General features: G+C 41.1%; 1 protein-coding gene across 11 annotated transcripts in view; it reads left to right on the forward strand.

Annotated features, from left to right (window-relative positions):
* EML1 (EMAP like 1) overlaps nt 1–22969 on the forward strand; it is a 176271-nt gene that overhangs the window by 145604 nt on the left and 7698 nt on the right. For all 11 annotated transcript variants that reach the window (XM_065593593.1, XM_065593594.1, XM_065593595.1 and 8 more), the window contains 6 exons: nt 283–417; nt 4458–4557; nt 13686–13840; nt 15472–15597; nt 15903–16034; nt 22445–22512. In XM_065593593.1, coding sequence (XP_065449665.1) covers nt 283–417; nt 4458–4557; nt 13686–13840; nt 15472–15597; nt 15903–16034; nt 22445–22512 — 716 coding nt within the window. The remainder of the gene's footprint in view (nt 1–282; nt 418–4457; nt 4558–13685; nt 13841–15471; nt 15598–15902; nt 16035–22444; nt 22513–22969) is intronic.

A 22969-nucleotide genomic window follows, 5' to 3' on the forward strand; every position in this document is an offset into this window, starting at 1 on the left:
ATATCGGACACAGTTTTGAAGACATGGTTCAAATGTTTAGACATTAGAAAATGTTTTCACTTCAGCTCTTTCCTTCAAGACATTTTATCCAAAGTGCTTGTTATATCAGTGTGTTTTCACTTAAAGTAAAAAAATCAGCAAAAAAATTTCAAACCAGATATGGTACATAATTATGTATCATAAGTTGACTAATTTGTCTAACAAGAAAACACTTGTAAATTAATCATTTTGTTTTATCTGTATTTTAAATTTTGATACATTGTTTCTTTCTTTCTTTTCAAGTGTTCTAATGAGGCGGTATTTACAACAGATTTTCATCCTACAGACACAAATATAATAGTTACATGTGGAAAATCACACCTTTACTTTTGGACGTTAGAAGGGAACTCCCTTATTAAAAAGCAAGGATTATTTGAGGTAAAGTAGTATATGCTCCTAACTTTTCTTTTATAGCAATGCTATATGCACACAGCAATAGAGTTTATTTAAGGCTGGAATGAATCAAAACAACATGGTAATTAAACCTGCTATTTTATAATATTGTATTTTGAACAGCATTTGTAATATATTATTACAGTACCCTAGCATAGCATGCAGCAGTCCTAGGTGGTTATCACTACAGTGAAGGTCAAAATCTAGTTTCCATTCTAGTCTCTACATTCTTGTTTTCACTTTCTCTTAATTTTCTCAAATTCCTTTTGGGTTGAAAGTTTCCATGTTTGGCCAGAGCCCAAAGGTGGTAGGGGTTTTTTCCCCCCAAGGGTAATTTGAGAAATACAACTTGATTGAGTTGCAAATTTATGTGAACATGAATTTTCTTTCCCATATGTTCTTTTCAGATCTAAAGTTCTGCACATACATATTTCAAAATGAGACAAAGCTAAAAATTCCACTCTTAGTCTATTTTGTAAATATCATTTTTACTTAAAGGTCTTGCTTTTAAAAAAGTAGGTCTGAACTCCACTTTGATTTTTGCATTTCCATTTGCATGCATAGTTACTACAGTTGCAAGCACAAATAAAATGTTTCTGCAGTGTGTACAGATGGCTACTATGGTGTCTAGTTAACCCTTGCTTGTTTAAATTATCTGACTTGAATGTGCAATCAAAGTAACTGCATAAAGAAATGTCAGCGTGCATCCTGTGTGTGTAACGGGGATGGATTACTAAAATTCTATTATGTTTAACTATATTACATTCCCCTTTTTTCTGCACCTCAGCTTAACTCCTTGCTGAAGCACAGGCCAGATTTCTGTCTTTGTGTAATGCTTTCTGAAAAGTACTGAAAAGTTAAATCTCAGGGCTGAGCATAAAGGGGCATATGAACGTTTAGCATATCTGGCACATAAATACCTTGCAACGCCAGCTTCAGCAGTGCCATGTGAACACTTGTTCTCACTTTCAGGTGACATTGTAAATAAGAAGCGGGCTGCATTATCTCTTGTAAATGTAAAGCAACTTGTTTGTCTTAGTGATTGGCTGAACAAGAAGTAGGACTGAGTGGACTTGTAGGCTCTAAAGTTTTACATTTTTTTTGGTTTTTGAGTACAGTTATTTAAAAAAAATTCTACATTTCATGATAAAGAGATTGCACTACAGTACTGATATGAGGTAAATTGAAAAATACTGTTTCTTTTGTTTCTCTTTTTTACAGTTAGGGTGACCAGACAGCAAATGTGAAAAATCGGGACAGGGGGTGGGGGGTAATAGGAGCCTATATAAGAAAAAGACCCAAAAATCGGGACTGTCCCTATAAAATCGGGACATCTGGTCACCCTATTTACAGTGCAGATATTTGTAATCAAAAATAATATAAAGTGAGCACTGTACACTTTCTATTCAGTGTTGTAACTGAAATCAATATAAAAATATGTATAATAAACTTAAATTGGCATTCTATTATTGATTAACAGTGCAATTAAAACTGCGATTAATCATGGCTATTTTTTTATCTCACAATTAATAAAAAAAATTAATTGTTTGACAACCCTACATTAAGTAGTAAATCCTTATACAGACTTCTTCACTTTGTTGCTGTTACATATATTTAAATGAAAGGATTTAATGTGACATTTACACTTCTATACTTTACTACACATATTCTCCTCTGATATTCTTTCAGAGATAACTTTTCAATCTCTGTATAGTGGTCATAATATGCAGTGTGTGTCACCTGGATTCTTCAGAGTCTGAGAGACTCTGTTCTTTTCTGAATGCTTCAAAGCCTTGTCAGCAAAAAAAAGTCGGGGATCCTTACAGCTAGCAGCATTCCAGTCCTTGAGTTAATAGCTGATTGGTTTACTCAGCTGCTGGTGAAACAGGAATCTATAGCCTATATCCAAAGAGTTAGCCAGCCCTCACAGCCAGGGCCGGCTCCAGGCACCAGCTGAGCAAGCAGGTGCTTGGGGTGGCTAAGGGGAAGGGTTGGCACGTTGGGCTCTTCGGCGGCAATTCGGCGGAGGGTCCCTCGGTCCCTCTCGGAGGGAAGGACCTGCCGAATTGCCGCCGAAGAAGAAAGCGGCGCGGTAGAGCTGCCGTGGATTGCGATTGCGCCTTTTTTTTTTTCGCCACTTGGGATGGCAAAAATCCTGGAGCCGTCCCTGCTCACATCAGACATTTCTCTTCGTCCTGCTGAGCCCAGGCAATCAGCCATAGGGCTGTCTTTAACTTCTATATCTATAACCTTCCCTCCCCGCCCCCCCAGTTCTGATTGACTAAGCTCTCAAATGATGAGTATGCGTGGGACCTGCAAAACTTACTCCTGGGGGAATTCTGCACATCTGCAGATGTGCAGAATTCCTCTGTCCACATAATTTTGTATTTTCCCGCATAAAATACATTCTGCTCAAGAAGTGTTGCTGTTCCACCTTTGCCCACCAGAGGACACTGTGGCACCAGAACAGCTAGCTGCAAGAATGCAGCTGGCTGTTCTGGCATCATAGTGGCCTCTGGTGGGCAAAAGGCAGACTGCATCATTTCTGGAACAGAATGTATTTTCTGTGGGGAGAAAAAAATTCTCTGCCCAGTGCTGCAGAATTCCCCCAGGAGTAGAAGTTCATCACAGCACCCTGCCCACGGAGCCAGGTTAGGACAGAGCGAAGCACCAGGGCTTCTGGGGGATCATAAACTGGGGTTCAGAATGGCTAGTGTGGGGACAGACTGGGGCATGGACTCAGGAGCTAGTGGGTGACAGAATTGAGCCTGGAGATGGGGGAGAGGAGTTGCAGAGACATATGGGGATAGGGGTGCAGGGACGGGCAGATGTACCTGATTGAATAGGAGGGGCTTGGGGTCAGCCAGGGTCTGCAAGGGGGAGGTTTTCCAATTCCCTAACAATCCCCGCCCAAAAAAACCTTCTCGCACACACACCCAACACCCTCCAGGTTCACTCCTAGGCTCCTTCCCTCTCTCTCAGCTCTTCCATTACTCCTGACTCTCCCAAGCCTTGCACTGCTTCTGACATGTGCAGGAAATACTGTTCTGTATTGTAATTTAAATGAATTACTCAAAGTTCTGTATTAATATGCCTAGTAAGGAATTTGTCAAAATGTTTTTACCAGACTCTTTATTTTTGGTCTGTATTGTTACAGACATACTTGCTGACAGATATTTTGAAATAAATTACCCAAATAATTGATTTGGCATGATTATATTGTGTTATTTTGACAAATAAAATATGCAGAATTTTGAAGAATTGTCAAATAGTATGTGCAGAATTTAATTTTTTGGAGCAGAATTCCCCCAGGAGTAAAAACTGCTTGCCCTAAATGAAAACGTCTTATACAGCTTCACAAACAGCTACAGAGCATGCTTAGTAACTGCCATGCCCTACTTCTGGATGTTTCTATGCCCTCTAGCTGAGTTTCTCTAGACCTGTGCACAAAACATAGCATATTCAGAAAAAAAATCCATGTCTCCTCCCCACTGCTTCTCTCCCTTTCTTTGGGCTAATTTTTTTTTTTCCAAATGCTGCAGTATAAAGCATGTGGGCTATACATGTTCCAGTTGACTTCTACTTTTTAAAATCTGTCTCCTTAAGCAAGCCAAGTTGAAGAAAATTATTCAAGTAATTGTAAAGTTATAAACATTTTAAAGTTGGAACTCTTAAATATGTGCCTTGACATTTTCTGTTTTCATTTTTAAACGCATTTTCAAGGATAGCCTCAGTTAAGCTGAGAAAGTATTACAGATGCATTTGTTACTTCCAGAACAAATATACCTGGAGCACCTACGCCTCACAGAACTTCCTCATTGTTCTTCAAAGAAATCTCAAGCTTTTCTGACAGTGTTTGCAGAACTTTATTTCTGAAGGCCTAGAGTAGCTCCTGCTTTTTTTTTTCAGATGAATAAAAAGAAAATATTACAGTATTAATATTAGGACTAAATTGAATTAAATACATACAGCTAAAAGGAATGGACTGTGTGTTGCTGTAAATTTACTAATTCTCTACCATACAGAAACAAGAGAAGCCAAAGTTTGTCCTGTGTGTGACCTTTTCTGAAAATGGTGATACAATTACAGGAGACTCAAGTGGAAACATCTTAGTCTGGGGAAAAGGTAAGACAAGACAGATTATAACAGTGCATTGTATACTACATTGAAATAGAACAACTGTTTATTTTCCTTCAAGTGATTGTGCACGTATACATTCCACTGTAAGTGTATCTGTGCCCAGTGCATTTGAGTCAGATAATTTTGACAGCAGTACCACTAGGCAGCACATGCGACCCTGCCTTCCTTGTGGTTAGAGGCAAGGGCATAAAAGGAGCATGACTGCTGCCTCCTTCTCAGTTCCTTCTTATGGCAAGAACTGGAGCTCTCCATCACTCTTGAGCCACGGTTAGCCAGCTTAGAAAGAGAATTTCTCACTTTGTATATAGTTATAATTCATTTACTATCGTTATAGTTTAGTAGGCAATTAGCTGACAGTGATTTTAGTGATTTTTGCCATGCAGAAATACCCCGGATTTAAACAGTGTGCCACATGCAGGGCTGTTATCCCTGTCACTGATAAACATAACTGCTGCCTAATTTGTTAGTGTGGAAGAAAACAATCCTCACTCTGCGTTTGTTAGCAACAAGTCAGAGACAGTTTATTATGAACAATTGCAAGGGAAGACTGTGGTTGGACAGGGGATCCCCTGACCTTAGGAGGATCTTCCCCTTACAAGCAGTATAAGACAAGTATTTATACCTTCCCGTTACATACATCAACGGCTAACGGCTCTCCTTTGTTTATACAAATTCCCTCCAGACGCCAGCTTATCTCAAGGTTTCTGCTTAAGTCAGCATTCCCTCCTTATCAACTGAAAGCAAGGCGAGAACAGCATCTCCTACAACTCTCGCATTGTTAGGGTTAGGGTTTACTTTCGCCCAATCCTTAAATGGTCTAAAGACATCTACCCCCAGATCCTCCTTTCTCTTACTTTTCTGCTTCCACATTAGGGAATTTCTCCTCCATATGTCTCGCCTAATCAGTTCCCTGTTCTCCATGAGATTTCTGTCTGAAGGTTCATCTCCTCTACAAGGTGATGTGTCCCTCTTCAGAGCCTGACCCTGACCACAAGAAAATAGAGAGGTCCTCCACAAGGAGTGCCCCTCTGGTTGCCACAGCTCCAAAGCTTAGATCTTCCTGTCTTGCAACTTCATCAAAGCTTTCAAAACTTTCTTAGGTTGATAGGCCACACTCCTAATCTCACAAAAAGTCCTGTGGTGCCAAGGTATGGGCCCAAGTACCAACACACTAGTGCCATCTGAGGCGGCATTATTGACTCCAGCAGGGCTGTTGGGACTGGTGCCATCTCTGTTACCAGAGAGATCTTCAACCCTGGCACTGTTGGATCCGGTACCAGCTCCCGCGGCTGGAAACTTATGTCTGTTGTTGGTGCCGTCAATGCCACAAGCCTTTCATGTGGCAAGAGATTTACTGTGTTTCCCTTTACTGTACTTACCTCTGCTGCATCAGCCAACTCTAACTGCAGCTGCTTCAGCTCTGTCTGCTCCTCCCTTAGTTCCATCAGCTCTTCCGGCACCTGCCACTACAGCTTCTACATCTTCAGTCCAGTACACATTAGCATGGTCAACATCGACTCGTCTTTCACCATTCTGTTCACTTTGTCTGCCTCCTCTGGCACAGTTAGATACTTCTTCAATGTCAGTATTTTGGGGGCAACATCATGTATTTCCAGGGGGTGTTGGAGGTCTGGGCATAGGACTGATACCTCCATTTACTGAGGAGAGTTATATTTTCTCATTGCTGGACTCTGACCATGATAGACCTTTATCTCTAAGGTCTTTCAGATCTCCATGCAGGTCTTATTCTAGGGATACACAGCCCAGTGATCAAGATCACTACAATTATAAAGATGCCCCAGTATGGTGCCCTCCACCATGAGCACTACAAAAACTTGGGCCTTGTGGGCTTCTCCAAGGCTTTCTGGACCTCCACCAACTACACAATGCAGGAGGAGTCACCTCTCCAGCTCCTGTAGCTACTTGTGAAGCTCCATGAAACCACACGATCACCCCTTGACAGAATCCACAGACCAAGAGGTATCAACAGAGGAACCCCTGAATATTCCTTCTTGCATTTCTTCCTTTTCTACAGAGGAGGCTATCACACTGGAGTCAACTTTACCTCCACCTGAAGACTTCAAGGTCTTTCAAGACCTCATGAGGAGAGTGGCTGCTTCCTTAGGAGTGCATGCAGAACTTGTGCAAAAGAACCTGCACAAACTATTAAATATGCTGCAGACTCCAATCCCCCCAGGAGGGGTTGTCCTTCCTATTAACCAATGCCTACTGGAACCAAGCCCTTTGGCAGACACCAGCTTCAATTCATTGGTGGATAGATGATATCAGGTTCCCCAGCAAGAATATGATTATTTTTTCATTCACCCTACAACAGATTCCTTAGTTATTACTGTGGCAAATGAACTATCGAGGCAGTTATTCCCCAATGCTACCCCAAAGACAGTTTAAGAGATTGAATTTACATGGTTGAAAGGCTGCACCACTGTAAGTCTTCAAATGAGAATCCCAAATTATCAAGCTTTATTGGCAAAGTATTCCTTTATTATTTGGTCTGCAATTTCTAAATATGCAGACAAGTTACCAGCGGATTATAAAGCGCAATTCTTGGCCATAGTCACTGAAGGTCATCTCATTGCTCAGACATCTCTCCAAGTGGCTACTGACTCATGTGACACATCTTCACATTCAGTTGTGACAGCCATCTCCCTGAGGTGTTCTTCTTGGTTGGGGACCTCTGGAATCCCAAGGGAACTACAAAATACAATAGAAGACTTGCCCTTGAGGGTACTAAGTTCTTCTTCCAGAAGACTGACAATGCTGTATGTTAAAAGATTCCCATGCCACTCTTCGCTCTCTGAGGGTCTATACCCCAGTGAGGAAGATGAAATAGTTGACCACAAGCATAACATAGGTTTTACTATCACTGAGACCTCAGGGTGTCTCTATGTGGAAATCACGCATCAGTTTCATCCACAGCAGGCCCTTCTCACCAGATGTCAGCTTTGAAACAGTCATTTTAACGTCACACTTGAGGACAGCATATCAAGTGTAAATCATCTGAAAAATTTTGATCCCCCTCCATTTGGAAACCAGCTATCTTCCTTCTACAGTGCATGGACAGGAATATCCTCAGATAGTTGGGTTCTCAGCACTGTTGTAAAGGAACAATATGTTATCCAGTTCAATTCCCTTCCCTTCATCAACACACCTTCCCTGTGCCTTTTCAGGGACTCATCTCACAGGGTGCATTAATACAAGAAGTACAGTCTCTTTTCGGATCTGGAAGCAATAGAGGGAGTTCTCATCAACACAGATGGAAAGGCTTTTGTTCCTGCTACTTCCTGATCCCCCAAAAGAAAGATGGTCTTTGACCCATCCCAAATCCAATAAACTTGAACAGGGGATCAGGAAAATCCAGTTCAGGATGGTTACCTTGCATGTATTATCCTTTTCTTGGAAATGGAGGACTGGTATGCTGCCCTCATTTTGCAAGGCACATACTTTAATAGAATCATAGAAATGTAGGGCTGTAAGGGACCTCAAAAGGTCATCTAGTCTAGCCTCCCGCACTGATGTAGGAACAAGTAAACCTAGACCATCCCAGACAGGTGTTTGTCTAACCTGTTCTTAAAAACCTCCAGTGACAGGGATTCGACCATCTCCCTTAAGCATGGTCCAGTGCTTAACTGTCCTTATAGTTAGAAAGTTTTTTTCCTAATAACTAACCTAAATTTCCTTTGCTGCTGATTAAGCCGATTTCTTTTTGTCCTACCTTCAGTGGACATGGAGAACAATTGAGGACTGTCCTCTTTATGACAGCTCTTAATATATTTGAGGACTGTTATGGGGTGTGTTTCTCTCCCCTCCACCCCAGTCTTCTTTTCTTAACATGCCAAGATTGTTCTAACCTTTCCTCATAGGTCAGGTTTACCAAACCTTTTATAATTTTTGTAGCACTCTTCTGGAGTTTATCCATATCTTTCCTAAAGTGTGCCGCCCGAACTGGACACCATGCTCCAGCTGTGGCCTTACCAGTGCCAAATAGAGCGGGAGAGTTACCTCCCATGTCTCACATATAACATTCTTGTTAATATACCACAGAATATTATTAAGCCTGTTTTGCAATTGCAACAGATAGTGGGTCAAAAACTGAATATGAGTCAACTATACCCCCCCCCCAGATCGTTTTCTGCTTAGCCACTTAGTCCCCATTTTGTATTAGTACTTCCTCCGGATTATAGTACTTTGCACTTGTCTTTATTGAATTTCAGACCAATTCTCCAATTTGTCAAGGTCATTTTGAATTCTAATCCTGCCCTTCAAAGTGCTTGCAACCCCTCCCAGCTTGATGTCATCACAGATTTTGTAAGCATCTGCAGCACTCCATTATCCAAGTCACTTAAGAAAATATTGAATAGTATCTAATACAGGACAGACCCCTGTGGGACTCACTAGATACATCCTCTCAGTTTTACAGTGAACTCACTAGATACATCCTCTCAGTTTTACAGTTTTACAGATAGTTTACTAAGGCTACGTTTTAGTCACGGGTAGTTTTAGTAAAAGTCATGGACAGGTCATGGGCCATAAACAAAAATTCACGGGCCTGTGACCTGTGCATGACTTTTACTAAAAATACCCACCGTGACTAAAACTTGGGCAGGGGGCTGCAGGTGCTCTGGCAGGGGTGGTCCAGGGCCGCCGCAGGTGCTGGTGGAGGAAGGGTTGGCAGGGTTTCATATCCGGCTCTGCGTCCCTGCAGCTCCTAGGCAGCGGAGGAGTCAGGACAGGAGCTCCGCTGCTCCTGCCACAAGCGCCGGCTGCCGCAAGCCCCATTGGCCGGGAATTACAGCCAATAGGAGCTGTGGGGGCGGGGCCTGCGGGCAGCATGCAGCACGGACACTCCCCAGCCCCTCCGCTGCCTAGGAGCTGCAGGGGGGCCATGCCAGTGGGAGTTGGGGAGCCCCCCACCGAGAAGTAAGTGCCCCCTTCATTCCCCAACCTCCTGCCCCTAGCCCTGAGCCCCCTCCACACACCCAAACTGCTGCTGCAGCAGAAGTCAGAGATCACAGAATCTGTGAGAACCGTGACAGACTTGCAGCCTTAATAATTACTCTTGCAATCAGTTATGCACCCAAATTATAGTAATTTTATCTAGATCACATTTCTGTAGTTTTGTTATGAGAAGGTCATGTGGGATTGTGTCAAAGGGCTTACTAAAAATCAAGAAATATTATGTCTACTGCTTCAATCCAATCTACTAGGCCAGTTACCCTGTCAAAGAAGGAAATTAGGTTAGTTTGGCATGATTTTCTTCTTGACAAATCCATGTTGGTTATTACATATTAACCTATTATGCTCTAGGTCAGGGGTTCTCAACCTTTTTCTTTCTGAGGCCCCCCACAACATGCTATAAAAACTCCAGGGCCCATTGGGGAAGGGAGGGACTCCAGGCTCTGGGCCGAGTGGGGCGGTGCAGGTGGAGGGCCTCAGACATAGGTGTAGTTTGACTTCTATTTAGGAGGACCAGGGGCCAATGGGGCTCAGGCCAGCTCCACACAGTGGGATCCTGGGAGGGAGCTCCACCTCTATCCCCGGTAGGGTGACCAGACAGCAAATGTGAAAAATCGGGATGGGGGTAGTAATAGGAGCCTATATAAGAAAAAGACCCAAAAATCAGGACTGTCCCTATAAAATCGGGACATCTGGTCACCCTAATCCCCTGACTCACCTCAGCAGGTCACCCAACTTGTCTGGGTTGGCGGGAGGGGAGGGGAGGGGCAACCAAAAATTATAACTTATAGCGAGGGAGGAGGGGACTCAGCTCAAAAAGTTTGAAAACCACTCAGGGTTCAGGGAATGGGTAGCTAGGGGCTGTGTGATGGCGGGGCGTAGCTGCTATAGCATTTTAAGTGTAGGCAAGCCCAGAGAAGGACAAATTAATTGTGCCAAGAAACAATCCATCTGTGGAACCTCTACATAAAGAACAATGTCTTAAAGACATTTAATCTCCCGGGGATAAGGAATACTATTGCAGATTCCCTCAGCAGGAATGTGGTAGACCATCACAAGTGGTCAATACACAAGGACAGTCTGTATCAGATTATCCATCAGTGGCATTATCTAGTAATAGACCTCTTTGTGACCAGCCTGAACAAGTGCAGGACATTCTGCTCCAGAGCAGTCACAGTCCAGGTTCTTTGACAGACTCCTTCCTTTTCTATTGGTCAGGTCTTCTAATGTACATATTTCCTCCTGTCTCTGTCACCCGGGGGGTGAACTGGAAGCTAAAAAGAGACAAAGTGACTTTAATCCTTAGAGCTCCAAACTGACCAAGACACTACTGGTACACTGTCCTAGATCAAGGACCTTCTGTCTAAGGAATCAAGGCAAGGAATCTGGGTAACATCCTGATAACGGACATCTGCAAGGCAGCAACGTGATTGTCAGTACATACCTTTTCTAGACACTATGCTATGACTCAAGCTTCCTGGAATTACGCCAGTTTCAGCAAGTCAATGCTGAAGTCTCTTTTCAAACAATCTGAAGTTACACCACCTATAAAGGAACTGCTGGTGAGTCACCTATAGTAGAATGTATATGTACACAATCACTCAAAAGAGAAAAAACAGTTACTTATCTGTTCTTTGAGATGTTTTGTGCACATATGCGTTCCACAACCCTCCCATCATCCCTGCTACTTTGGGCATTAGTTAGATGGTGGGTGTGAAGGAATGTAAAGGAAGGCAGCAGCTACATCTCTTTTATGCCTTTGACTTTGAGCATCAGGGGAGCAGGGGCACGTGCGCCACCTAGTGTTACTGCTGGCAAAAGTCTGACTCGAGTGCATTGGGCACACATACACCCAGGGCCACCAAGAGCAGGTTCAGGCCCCAGTGAAAAAAAATTTTCGGGACCCCCAGCAAGGGCGGACCGGCTAAATGGGGCCGACAAGGGGGCGGGGAAGCTGGGCCCCAGGTCCCCTTCTGAACCACTGGGCCCCGGTAATTTGTACCAGCTTCCCCCCCCCCATTCTCGTCGGCCCTGCATACACCTATGGTCCACAAAACATCTCAAAGAACAATAGTTACTGTACAGGTAAATAACAGTTTTTTAAAAGTGTTGCTGTGAATTTTTAGGCAAAAATTACTACATTTTTAACAAGGATAAACTTGACTTCTCTGGGGGCCTCTGCCAAAGTCTAATCAAATAGAATTTGATTTTCTGTTCCCAGGTTTTAGCAGCTGTATGTTTGGCAGTCATAGCACCAAACTGAAATGTAATGTGCTCTCTGTATTCAAGTGTTAAATTGCAGAGCCCAAGATGAAAATAAAAACAAACTGCTATGCAGAGTGTTATGGATATTACTGACAAATAGAAGTGGCAGAAAAAGTTTTTATTTAATCAAAATAAGTACAAGCTACAGTATGAACAGTATAGGTCTAGTTTCCTTATGGTGATCACATGTACTACTGAAGTTATGCCTGTGTATTGATAGGAGAGCAGGTCCCTTAATTAACAAAAAACTCTTGACAGATTATTTGAGGTGTCACAATAACAGTAGGCCTGAAAAGGTTACAGTGCTTTTATTTAGAACAGTTAGAACAACTAAAAATGACAATATGCTGCTGCTCTACTTATTAATCTGAATCTACAGTTTTAATCACAGAAACACCACCTCCATCAATTTCATTCTCTAATAAAATGTGAGAGTTAAACGGAGTGGCTCAGATTTTTAAGAAAACAATTGTGGATAGCTTCATGGTCCCTCACTAATTCTCTGTTTGTGATTTCTAGAAAGAAAAGCCTCTGTCTTAGGCTTCGGGCAGCAGCATTTGCATGAAGACAAACAGCAACAATACCCTAAGGATATTTACTGTTGGGGGGATAATGGGGTTAGGAGAACCCCCCAACAGGGTCTGCGAGCAAAGGGAGATGGGAGATGGGTCATAGGCACCTCTGTTCCATCTCCCAAGAGACTGAAAATCAGCTCTGTAGGGCAGAGGAGGAAGGGTTGGTGAAATCCCCAGGCAAGGCAGTATGAACTGAAATCCCAATGATCTACTCTTGTAGAGCTTTGTCCACCTGCGTGCTGTTGGTCAGCTCATCTCTGCTTCTACTTCTGCTCCTCACAGGCACTTTGTACTGCTGTTGGGGAAGACGGAGGAAATAGTATTTTAGCTCAGCTCCTTTCTCTCTTCTCTTTCCTCAGATCTCCACCAGTCATACCTCAAAGCAAGAGATTTGACACCCATCCATTCCAAGTAGAGTTAGACGGTCTGGGCTAGGAACTACACAGCTGTTTCCTCTCCCTTCCTCCCAGCTTTCCTTTTGTGCTGTTGGAAAGGGAGCGGGGGTAAACAGGTGGGCGGGCAGCAGCCAGTGGCTTTGCATAGGGAGTGCAGTGCTCAGGAGGTCAGTTTGAGTTAATGCTAGTTGGCCCAGTTTGAGTTAATGCTAGTTTCTCCTATGGTCAGCAGCACTCTTCTTCCCCCAATAGACAATTTTACATCTTTCTTGGGTGGTGGGAGGAGGTGGTAGTAGCAGAGGGAATACTTGCCCTTGCAAAGACTGCCTCACCTGGCCAATTCTTTTGGGGACAGGCACAGGTGTTTTTTCCTTCCCCATCTCTGTGCTGCAGAGATTCTGATTTTTGCTGCTGTTTGAAGGCAAATATTGCTTCTACCTGCTTGTAATATCCTAAGTGGAAGGCTTTTCCCCTCCTAAAACCGGGAAACAGAGAAGAATGTTGTGATCCAAACAAATTCAATTTATCTGCAGTTAAAATAAACATGATTAAAAAGCAAACAAACAATATCAGTTTATTAACTTATATTGGCCCCTCACTTTTTTAAGATGTAAGGATTGCTTAAAAAAACGTTACCCATGCTTGGTTGGAAAATGCAAGTTTAAATAATGGATTTGTTAATATTTTCTCCTTGTCGTTCACAATCATTGTGATTCTCAATTGCAAGTAAAACCTGTAAGTCAACGTAGTTGGGTATATGCCACTTAAGAGATTTACTCTTTGAGCTATGACACATATAACCATTGACTATAACTCCAGACTTGAGGTTGCTGTGAAAAATAAAGTAAAAATTATCCAATGAAATAAATATTTCAGTAATAACCTCTTTTCTCCATATGTCTAGGTACAAATAGAATAAGCTATGCACTTCAAGGAGCCCATGAGGGTGGCATTTTTGCACTTTGCATGCTGCGAGATGGTACACTGGTATCAGGAGGTGGAAAAGACAGAAAACTAATATCTTGGAATGGGAATTATCAAAAACTTCACAAGACTGAGGTGATATTACTGATCTTTAAATTTTACTTATTACTTTAAGTGGAAAATTAAAATGAACTTTCTTATGAACTGTGCTCCCTAAATCAGTACTCTTGTTTAGGACTCCTCATTCTGTGGCAGTCCCAGTCAAATCAATAAATAGAATATGATTCTTATCACTATAATGATACATTAACTGATTTGTTAAATAGTCTTTTTTAATTTAATACATCCATTCATTGGTAGGAAAGCACCTAATTAAATTTTGCTTATATAAATTCTGCCCTTCTTTGTCAAATTATTAATAGTGACAGCCATTTTTAAATTTCAGGTTATTACAGTGCTTGGCAATAGTAAATACTAAACTACTTTCACACGTTTTATTTTCCAAAACCAAGATGGTGATGATGATGGTTTTTATCACTTTCCATGCTTGGTCTTAGTCCAACGGTGAATTTTAACATTTTTTTACTAAAATTTCTTGAGCCATTATGTAGGAATTTGCAAATTCAAGCTTTATAGAGGAATAGTCCCAGTGAGTGCATTTGTTACATCTGAAAAAGCAAACAGAGTTATGTGACCATTTAGACACTGTGTAAAGAGCATGATCAGAGGAAAACTGTATATTCTGGTGGGTGAAGTGTACTAGATGCTCTAGAGGCATTGCACATGCATTGGCAACTTGGGTAGTGTGTCAGTTTTCTAAATCAAGTAAGAACACCTGCTTTGGGGCTTTCCCTGACTTTAACTACTGAAAATGTTCAGACTTCCTGCTCTGTTATTCTCACCCTACCTCTCCACCCCCAATAATGTTTTTTTTTAATAATGGCTTATTATTAAATCATTTATTCTAGTCAAATTTTCCACATTGTTGAGCTCTGTGCACCAGATTGCACCGGAGTCTTCTAGAAAGCAGAAAGTTGGGTGCAATTAAAGCAGTGTACACTTGCAGAAGCAATAGATGCTGTACTTATGCAAAACCTGTCAGTACCTCCAAGAGCAGCTTAGGGATTTTTAATTTCTTTAAAAAAAGAAAAGGATTTTGTATACAAAAAGACTTGATCCAATATTCATATTTCACAGTTTATAAAATGTGGTGGAATTAATTGCTATAGGAAACATAACATTTTCATTTGCTGACTTACTTGGTTTTAGTTGCACAGATTTTATGTCCTGTTAGTGTAGATGCCTTTTTGTTTAGTATTATCAGGGCCGGCTCCAGCATTTCTGCCGCCCCAAGCACAAAAATAAAATAAAATAAAAAGCCGCAATCGGCGGAGGGAGTGAGAGACCTGCTGCCCCGGAATTGCCACACGTGCTGCCCCTCTCCCTTGGCCGCCCCAAGCACCTGCTTGTTAAGCTGGTGCCTGGAGCTGGCCCTGAGTATTATATAAATTATTGTAGCTCTATTGAAGTCAGTGGAGCTATGACAGTTTGCACCAGCCGAGGATCTGCCCATGGTGTCCTCTATTCTTTTATATTAAATTGTATAGCCCTGTATTTGACCAGACTCAGAGCTGTGTGACTGCTTTAAAAAAATCCATTTGTAAGGCCATATATCTTGAAATAAATACTTAAAACAACAGATTAACACTTGAGAAACCATTTTGTACCATCTGACTTACCAGTCCATTTATCTATTATGATCACAGATTCCAGAGCAGTTTGGTCCAATAAGAACAGTAGCAGAAGGGAAAGGTGATGTTGTATTGATAGGCACTACTAGAAACTTTGTTCTACAAGGCACTCTATCAGGAGACTTTTTTCCAATTACCCAGGTGAGCTGTTTCCTCGCAAACTAATAAAAAGCATTAATGTTTTAAAATATGTAAGCGCAATAATATAACTTGTCTAATGTTATGAAAATACAGAACTATTTAATTAATTTACTAGCACAGTGACTTCAGCAATAAAGAAACTGATCAAATAAGTACATACCGAAACTCAGCAGAATTTCTGAAGGCTTATTCATACAGTAAGCTAATTCTAATCACGTTAATTGGGAAGAATTAAACTTCATTAAAGGTGTTAACTTGGATGTTACTGTCCATCATCTGAAGAAACTTTGTTTGTATTTGTATAGGGTCACACTGATGAGCTATGGGGACTAGCCATCCATCCCTCTATACCTCAGTTTTTCACTTGTGGACATGACAAACACATTACTCTCTGGGATGCTACCAGTCATCGTCCTGTCTGGAACAAAATTATAGAGGTATATACTATTAAGCCCACACACTTCTCTTTCATAGAATAAAGCTTTTCAAATAAGTTAATTTAAAAAATGTTTGTTAGATTATAAAAGGAGGGGAAGAATCAGGGAGATAGTATATACTTTAACTTTTTGAAAATGTTTGTACAATTCTAAAACCTGTAGTAGTGTTAAGCCAAACATTCTAAACCACTAACCCTTTTGCTAACCCAAAGCTAACTTGGCTGTGGTATAATACAAAAAGTATACTGTGCTTTAGGCACTTATTTTATTCAGAAGAAAAATCACAAAACTGAAACTGGAAGACATTTGGCATTTTATCATTTTTGAGAAGTGGCAGATGTGCCCAGCCTAATAATTATTTGTCTATATGAAGCAGCATTGCACACTATGGGGGATTTCTAAAGCTCACTGACGTGTTACACATTAATTGGTCTCTGTAGACCCTGCTATCTAATGCTAAGTGCACTAAGGAATGTTTGGTACACAGCCACAGGATCTACACAGATCTGTCAATGCTACAACATGTTAGTGCACTTTAGAAATCACACCCATGTAGCACACATTACCCCATTGTGTAGACAAGCCGTAAGTCTTCAAACTAATTTCTACCCTCCTCCCCTCTCTGGTATGCAACTTTTGTTCTATGGATATTGAGGGAGTATATTGATGCAGGGTCTAAATTTCTTACTTGTACATATAAGTTAGGTCACCTAATTCTGCATTTGGGAACTCATATTAGTTATGTTATAATGTATCTATTTTTGAGCACTTAAAAGAAGAAATAAGTACTGATTTAGTCCTTTTTTTAATGCCTGGTATAGCTTGTTTCCTTTTCAACAATCTAGATAGGTAAGATAGCACTCAAGGGAGGTTAGTGCGGTTTATAGGAAACAAGCTATGGATTCTGCTCCTCAGCTATGGAAATCCACCATCACAACTACCCAGCAGTCTGTATTTATAATCTTCTTTTTAAAGTAAACAGAGAGTAGATTCTTCATATGAGCCATATAGTGCCCTGTGGTGACTTAAGCTACTTCTCAATTTTCCCTTCTTGCCCTCTTTCACAGGTCAGGGCAACTACACTTGCATTCCCTCTCCACAATCCACTTAGGGCACCCACTTAAAGATTACTGGATCCCAGCCATCACCTCTCTTGGGCAGAGACTCATGTCTCTCTGCCTTCTGACTTGGGTGGTAAGGCTGCATGGCTTTCTGATTTACACTGATATTCCCAGCAAGCCAGACTACCTAAAAGGCCAGCATCTGCTCTTTGCTTTCTCTCCAAAGACTATGACCAGAGCAATTGTCAGCAGTTATAAATTACCACACAGTCCTTTACAAGTGAGCACATTTATTCTTAAGGTGAAAGCATTACAAAAAAAAAACATGTTAAAAACAATAAAAGAACCTACATGCATGCTAAAAAATTTACCAGAGATTACCCAACTCCAGCCTTGGGCTCTGGTAGGTGTCAGTCCCTCAAAACCGACAACTGCATTTTCCTTGTGATTACAAGTTCATAACTGTCTTAGATTCAGAACCAGAACCAAGGCAGGCAGAGAAGCTGTTTCTTTATACAGCTTGGAGCCTTTGATCTTGGTCTTTGGTGACAGGTAAACAGCAGACAAAGACCCTCTCCTCAGAGTGTAGTTTCAACAGGCTAGATTTTTGCATAACTGGAGTTGGGTAATTTGCATTAACCTCTCCCTAGGGTATCCCAGGAAATCCACTTAACACTTATTGTCCCAAAAGTCCATTCTGGCTACAAAATTTTCAATATACTCCTTTGAACTCCCAGCCCTCACATCACGTTTCCCCAAAGGTTATATTCAATCCCATTCCAGGACCACACAAATAGGTAACCTTAATACACTAAGGTTTTTTAGTAACATTGCAGGAAATTTCCATATCTGTAATACCCTCCATAAACGGGAAAAGTTCGACAGTAACTTATAAAGTAAATTTTAAAAAGTCTGGTATGGATTCTCCATCAGCCACCCAAGCTCTCAAGTGAAAACTACCACACTAACAAAGGGCTAGTCTACACTACACAGTTAGGTCAACATAAGGCAGCTTATGTCGACTTAATTATGTCAGTGTCTACACTACAGCCTTCCTCCCACCGACATAAGGCCTGGTCTACATTGGGGGGGAAGGGGGAAATCGATCTAAGTTACGCAAATTCAGCTACACGAATAACGTAGCTGGACTCAACGTACTTAGATCTATTTACCGTGGTGTCTTCACTGGGGTAAGTCGACGGCTGACACTCTCCTGTTGACTCTGCCTGCGCCTCTTGCCCTGGTGGAGTACCGGAGTCGACGTGAGAGTGCTCGGCGGTCAATTTATTGCATCTAGACTAGACGCGATAAATTGACCCCTGCTTATGTTGACAGGGGAAGCTTCCGCCTTGATTGGAGAGACCATATCAGCTGTTTTTACACTTGTGAGAACTAGGACACTGCAGAAATTTTACAGTTCAGTGCCTGGGAGATAAAGACAAATTGGCCTGTACTAGCTAAGCTTAGAAACCAGCCATTTAAAAAGGAGAGTGGCAGTCCAGATTTTAAAAATCAAAAGCTAATCATTGTGAGAGAGAGGATGGAGACTTTCCAGGTATGACAGTGGCATTACATTTTCCCTACCTTTCTAATTATTGTACTGTGTAATGGGGTCAGGATTCACCACTGCTGGTTGCTCCTGGAATTAGCTAGTCAGCTGTGGAGCACCCTCTGCACGGGGTGTCTTGCCCGCTGTTTGCTCTGCTGATTTGGGAACCGTCTTGCTCCCCACTCAGCAATGTCCACTTCAGGACACTGCTGTCCGGCAGCACCCACTACCCCATTCTCACCCCCTTCCAGGGGGCAGAGGGGGAGGGGAAGGTAACAACAGTCCTTCAGCTTACACCTGCCTCAGTGGCGAACCACAACCCCAACGTCTAGCCCCTCTCCTCAGGGGCAAGTTGCAATCTGTCTCAGCCACACTCCTCCATGGCCAGGTGCAGTTCAAGGAGGGGACCCAGGCCCACCCACTACTCTGGGTCCCGACCCAGGGACTCCCTAGCAGCAGCTTCTCTCCCCTCTTGTCCACCTACCTTCCCTGGGCCACTTCCCCTTTGGCCCCTTGCATCTTCTCAGCCCTTCTAGTCAGGGGCTACAGCCTGGCAGGTAATGGGCCAGAGTTCTCCTCAGCTCCCCCAAGCCTGCCCAGCACTGCTGTGTCCAGGGTACTACCTCCTTACCTCAGGAACCAGTCCTCCTCCCTTGCTAGTCAGGGAGAGACTGCCCTCTCCTTTGCTAGGCAGCCTTTATATAGGGCCCAGCCCTGATTGGCTGCCTCTTTCTTTGCCCTGATTGGCTCTCCACAGGCCTTTGCTGATTGGCTGCTGGTCTGCGCAGCCTCTCTGGCCTGTTCCAGCCCTTTTTCTCATGGAGTGGGACAGCCGCCCCACTACATACTGTTTAACATATTTGTCATGGAAAGAGAATTTCCAAAGATTTAAAATAAGCTTCTCTGTAGGTTGCCCTTAGGAGCGGCCAAATCAAAATGACAGATACAATTATTCTTAAGAGAGACAAAATTCTTATTGTTCATGTGAAATTGTGTTGGGTTATAACCTAGAGGCAAAAAATTAATCAATACACTTTAGGTAAAAACTTACTTACTGTGATAACATATTTTTAAAAAGTCACGACCAATTACAAATGAAACTACCAAAACACAGGATCCTGGAAAACCTGTTCTAAGGAAATATATGCTACAACTGGCACCTAAGCTTTTGATGTTGCATTTTGAAGAAGAATAAACTTTGGAAACAAGTTTCCTGTTGTAGTGGAGTGTGCAGGAATGTGAAAAAATAGATTTTAGTAGTTCCTTAAGAGAAGTTAAAGTTGATTTCTACTATGACCTGGGCTATAAGATATTAACATATACCCCTCTCTGGTCTTATCAGACTTCAAACCAGACTTAAATTAATTTAGAAAAGGCACACAGTAATAATTTAAAAACTCTTTACATTGTGGTATAACACTAGTAAGACTTGTATACATATAATGAAGTGGAGAATGGATCCATGAGGTCTCTCTGCATATGTATTTTTAATGTATGTCAGCATTGTATCAGTAAGCCACTGCATGTATTCAGTTGAATATATTGATGTGTGCCTCATACCTCACTCTGTTGAGTATAAAAATATACTTTTATTTTATATATATATAGTAGTGAAAGGTTGGAGATTACTGTTACTATATCTGAGCCGCTTGTTCTTATTCTGAGAAAAAGATCAAATTAGAAAATTAAATAGGTCTAAAGTGGTGAAACAAGACTTAAAATTTTACTTAATATCCTTTTTTTAGGACCTATTTTGAGAAGGGGGCATTTAGAAGTCATTGTATTGATGGCAAAGGACAACAGAATATTATAATGTACCACCATATCATCTATTGAGTAGTCTGTTAGCAAGATGAAATTCTTCCTCAGAGCTCTCTGAAGTGCAGCAAGTTCCACTAGCTAGCAAACCAGGTCCTTAACCTTCTAACCTTGTCCTGAAAAGAGACGAGTAAGGATCAGTCCATGATACAGCTTAGTTTATTTTTTGCTCTCATCTCAAAAGTAGGATTAAGGGTTTGGCTGGTTATAAGTAAATGCTAGAATTAATTTGTCAATAGTCAGACAGGCCTTTGAGGATATAAAACACTAAATAAATGAGTAAATACTAGAATGAATTTGTTAATAGTCAGACAGGCCTTTGAGGATATAAAACACTAAATAAATAAGTATTTTTCTTATTACCGAGGAGATGAAAATCCACGCTAGTCATTTTGATTCTTCAGAGAGAGGTACATTTTAACTATAACAGCAATTTAGCCTATTGAAATCAAGGACTCATAAAAATAAATCCATCTAGCCAGATTTTTATAAAGATAAGGCAGTCATCCAAATACTCTTTGCTTGATTAAAGCAGGATTTCAACTATCAATCACCTTGACAATAATCTTCTCACATCCACTTTGAAGCATCTTAGAGACCTTATTTCGTAAGTCACTGGCTTCTTACCTGGAGTGGATAAATCTTTCATTTGATACTATAGCCTATTTGTGTTAGAAAGAACTATATAACAATGAATGTCTTAATATTATGGTTCACCAGCAGGTTGTTGTTGAGATTAAAATCTTTATTTAAACTTATGTTTTATGTAAGGGAGAATTTAAAACCACAGAATTTGCTCATTTGTTTGGGTCCTAGGAACCTTGGAAAATTGAGCACACTTGGGCTACTATAATGATTTGACTACATAAATATAGAAACAACAGATATTAGCTACCGATATCCATATGATTTTGTGAGTAAATTGCAAAAACATAGGTCTCTCTCTCTCTACCTCTTGAAAGTAAGGAGAATCTCCCTTAGAGCCAGCGACCACAGGCAAGGCAACTACAAATTGATAAACCTGTTAGCAGGTCTGCCATATTCACTCCAGTATGAGCAATGACTAGAATATAAAAATATGAATAAATTATGTGGGTTTTTTGCAGTACTATTATTTTATTCCCTGTTTAGCTCTTTCATATACATGTTAATTTTGACATGCCATGACAAAAATCTGCCAAAAAATTTAGCCACTTATGCTTGAGTTTTCTTCTCTAATCTACAGAATTCTACAGCTCATTCTTTGTATGTTGTGACATAAAACTAGTAAGCCACTACTAACTTTTCATATTTTTCAGATGTTATAATGGCAGGTGAAACATTGTGGTTCTCCAGATACATCAGTAACAACATAGTATCAAATATGCTTAAACATTTATGCGAATGAAAATGTTGTAATATCAGACATCAAAGTGAGAGACCCACGTTCATTATTTAACTCAAACTTCCGCTGACTTGTAACTGGCAGGGTATTGCAAAGATACCTTCTGCTTTGTTAGGGGTAAAGTCAGGCCCTGCCACTTCAGCACTCCATGCCATGTGATATATGCAGCAGTAAAATCAACTGCTTGCTCAGCCTTCAGGTAGTAAACAACTGCCATCTACTGATTAGACATTTATATAACTAAATTAGAACTGAGTGAATAATTTATTAAGTTAATTTTACCTCTTTCCCCTTTGGGGATTTGTCTAGAAGCAGCTTTTTCTCAATATTTTTTTTGTTTGAAATTATTTGCCCAATAAATCTTAGGTTAGACTGTGCACAAAGGAAAACAGTGTGGCATTGAATATAGGAAACACTGTGTTAGGTAATTTTTAGTGGATTTCAAAATGTACTTGGTTTTCCCTCAAATATAAAAAGAGGCATTTACTCTAAAAAAAGAATGAGGAGGCTTAGTTTGTTACTGAGTAAGCAATTTTAATTGTGTTTTTATTATTACTGTCTCTGGGTATAAATGTATACTTCCTTTGAAACGTTATAGGATCCAGCACAGTCTTCTGGTTTTCATCCTTCAGGGTCTGTTGTTGCAATAGGAACACTAACTGGAAGGTAAGAAGAACAAAAGCGCGGGTATCAATCAACAGTGGGTATCCGTCCATCTCACCAAATCAAAGTTGATATTCTTGTTTCTCCAACAAATAGGGCAAAATTGTGCCCTCTGATACCTATGCTCACCTTCTGTTGACTTCAACAGGAGCTGAAGGTATTGTTGGTGGTGTTTATTATTATTGTATTGCTATTGCACCTAACAACCTTAGTCCAGGACCCCATTGTGTTTGACACTGTACAAATACAGATCAAGAAAGACTATCTCTGCCCCAAAAAGCTTACAATCTAAGTATAAGACATGAGGCATCAGATGGATACAGTCAGACGGATGGAGGAATACAGGAAACAATGAGGCAGCACTGGTAGGCATGAAAAGCAGTGGTGGCAGTGCATCAGCAGCCTAACCTTTCTCAGGGGGTTGATGTTGTTGTTATTGTTGTAGGCATAACAGCTAATG

Source organism: Chrysemys picta, chromosome 4 (genome assembly GCF_011386835.1).
Source record: "Chrysemys picta bellii isolate R12L10 chromosome 4, ASM1138683v2, whole genome shotgun sequence".
In the NCBI taxonomy this organism is placed as follows: domain Eukaryota; kingdom Metazoa; phylum Chordata; order Testudines; family Emydidae; genus Chrysemys; species Chrysemys picta.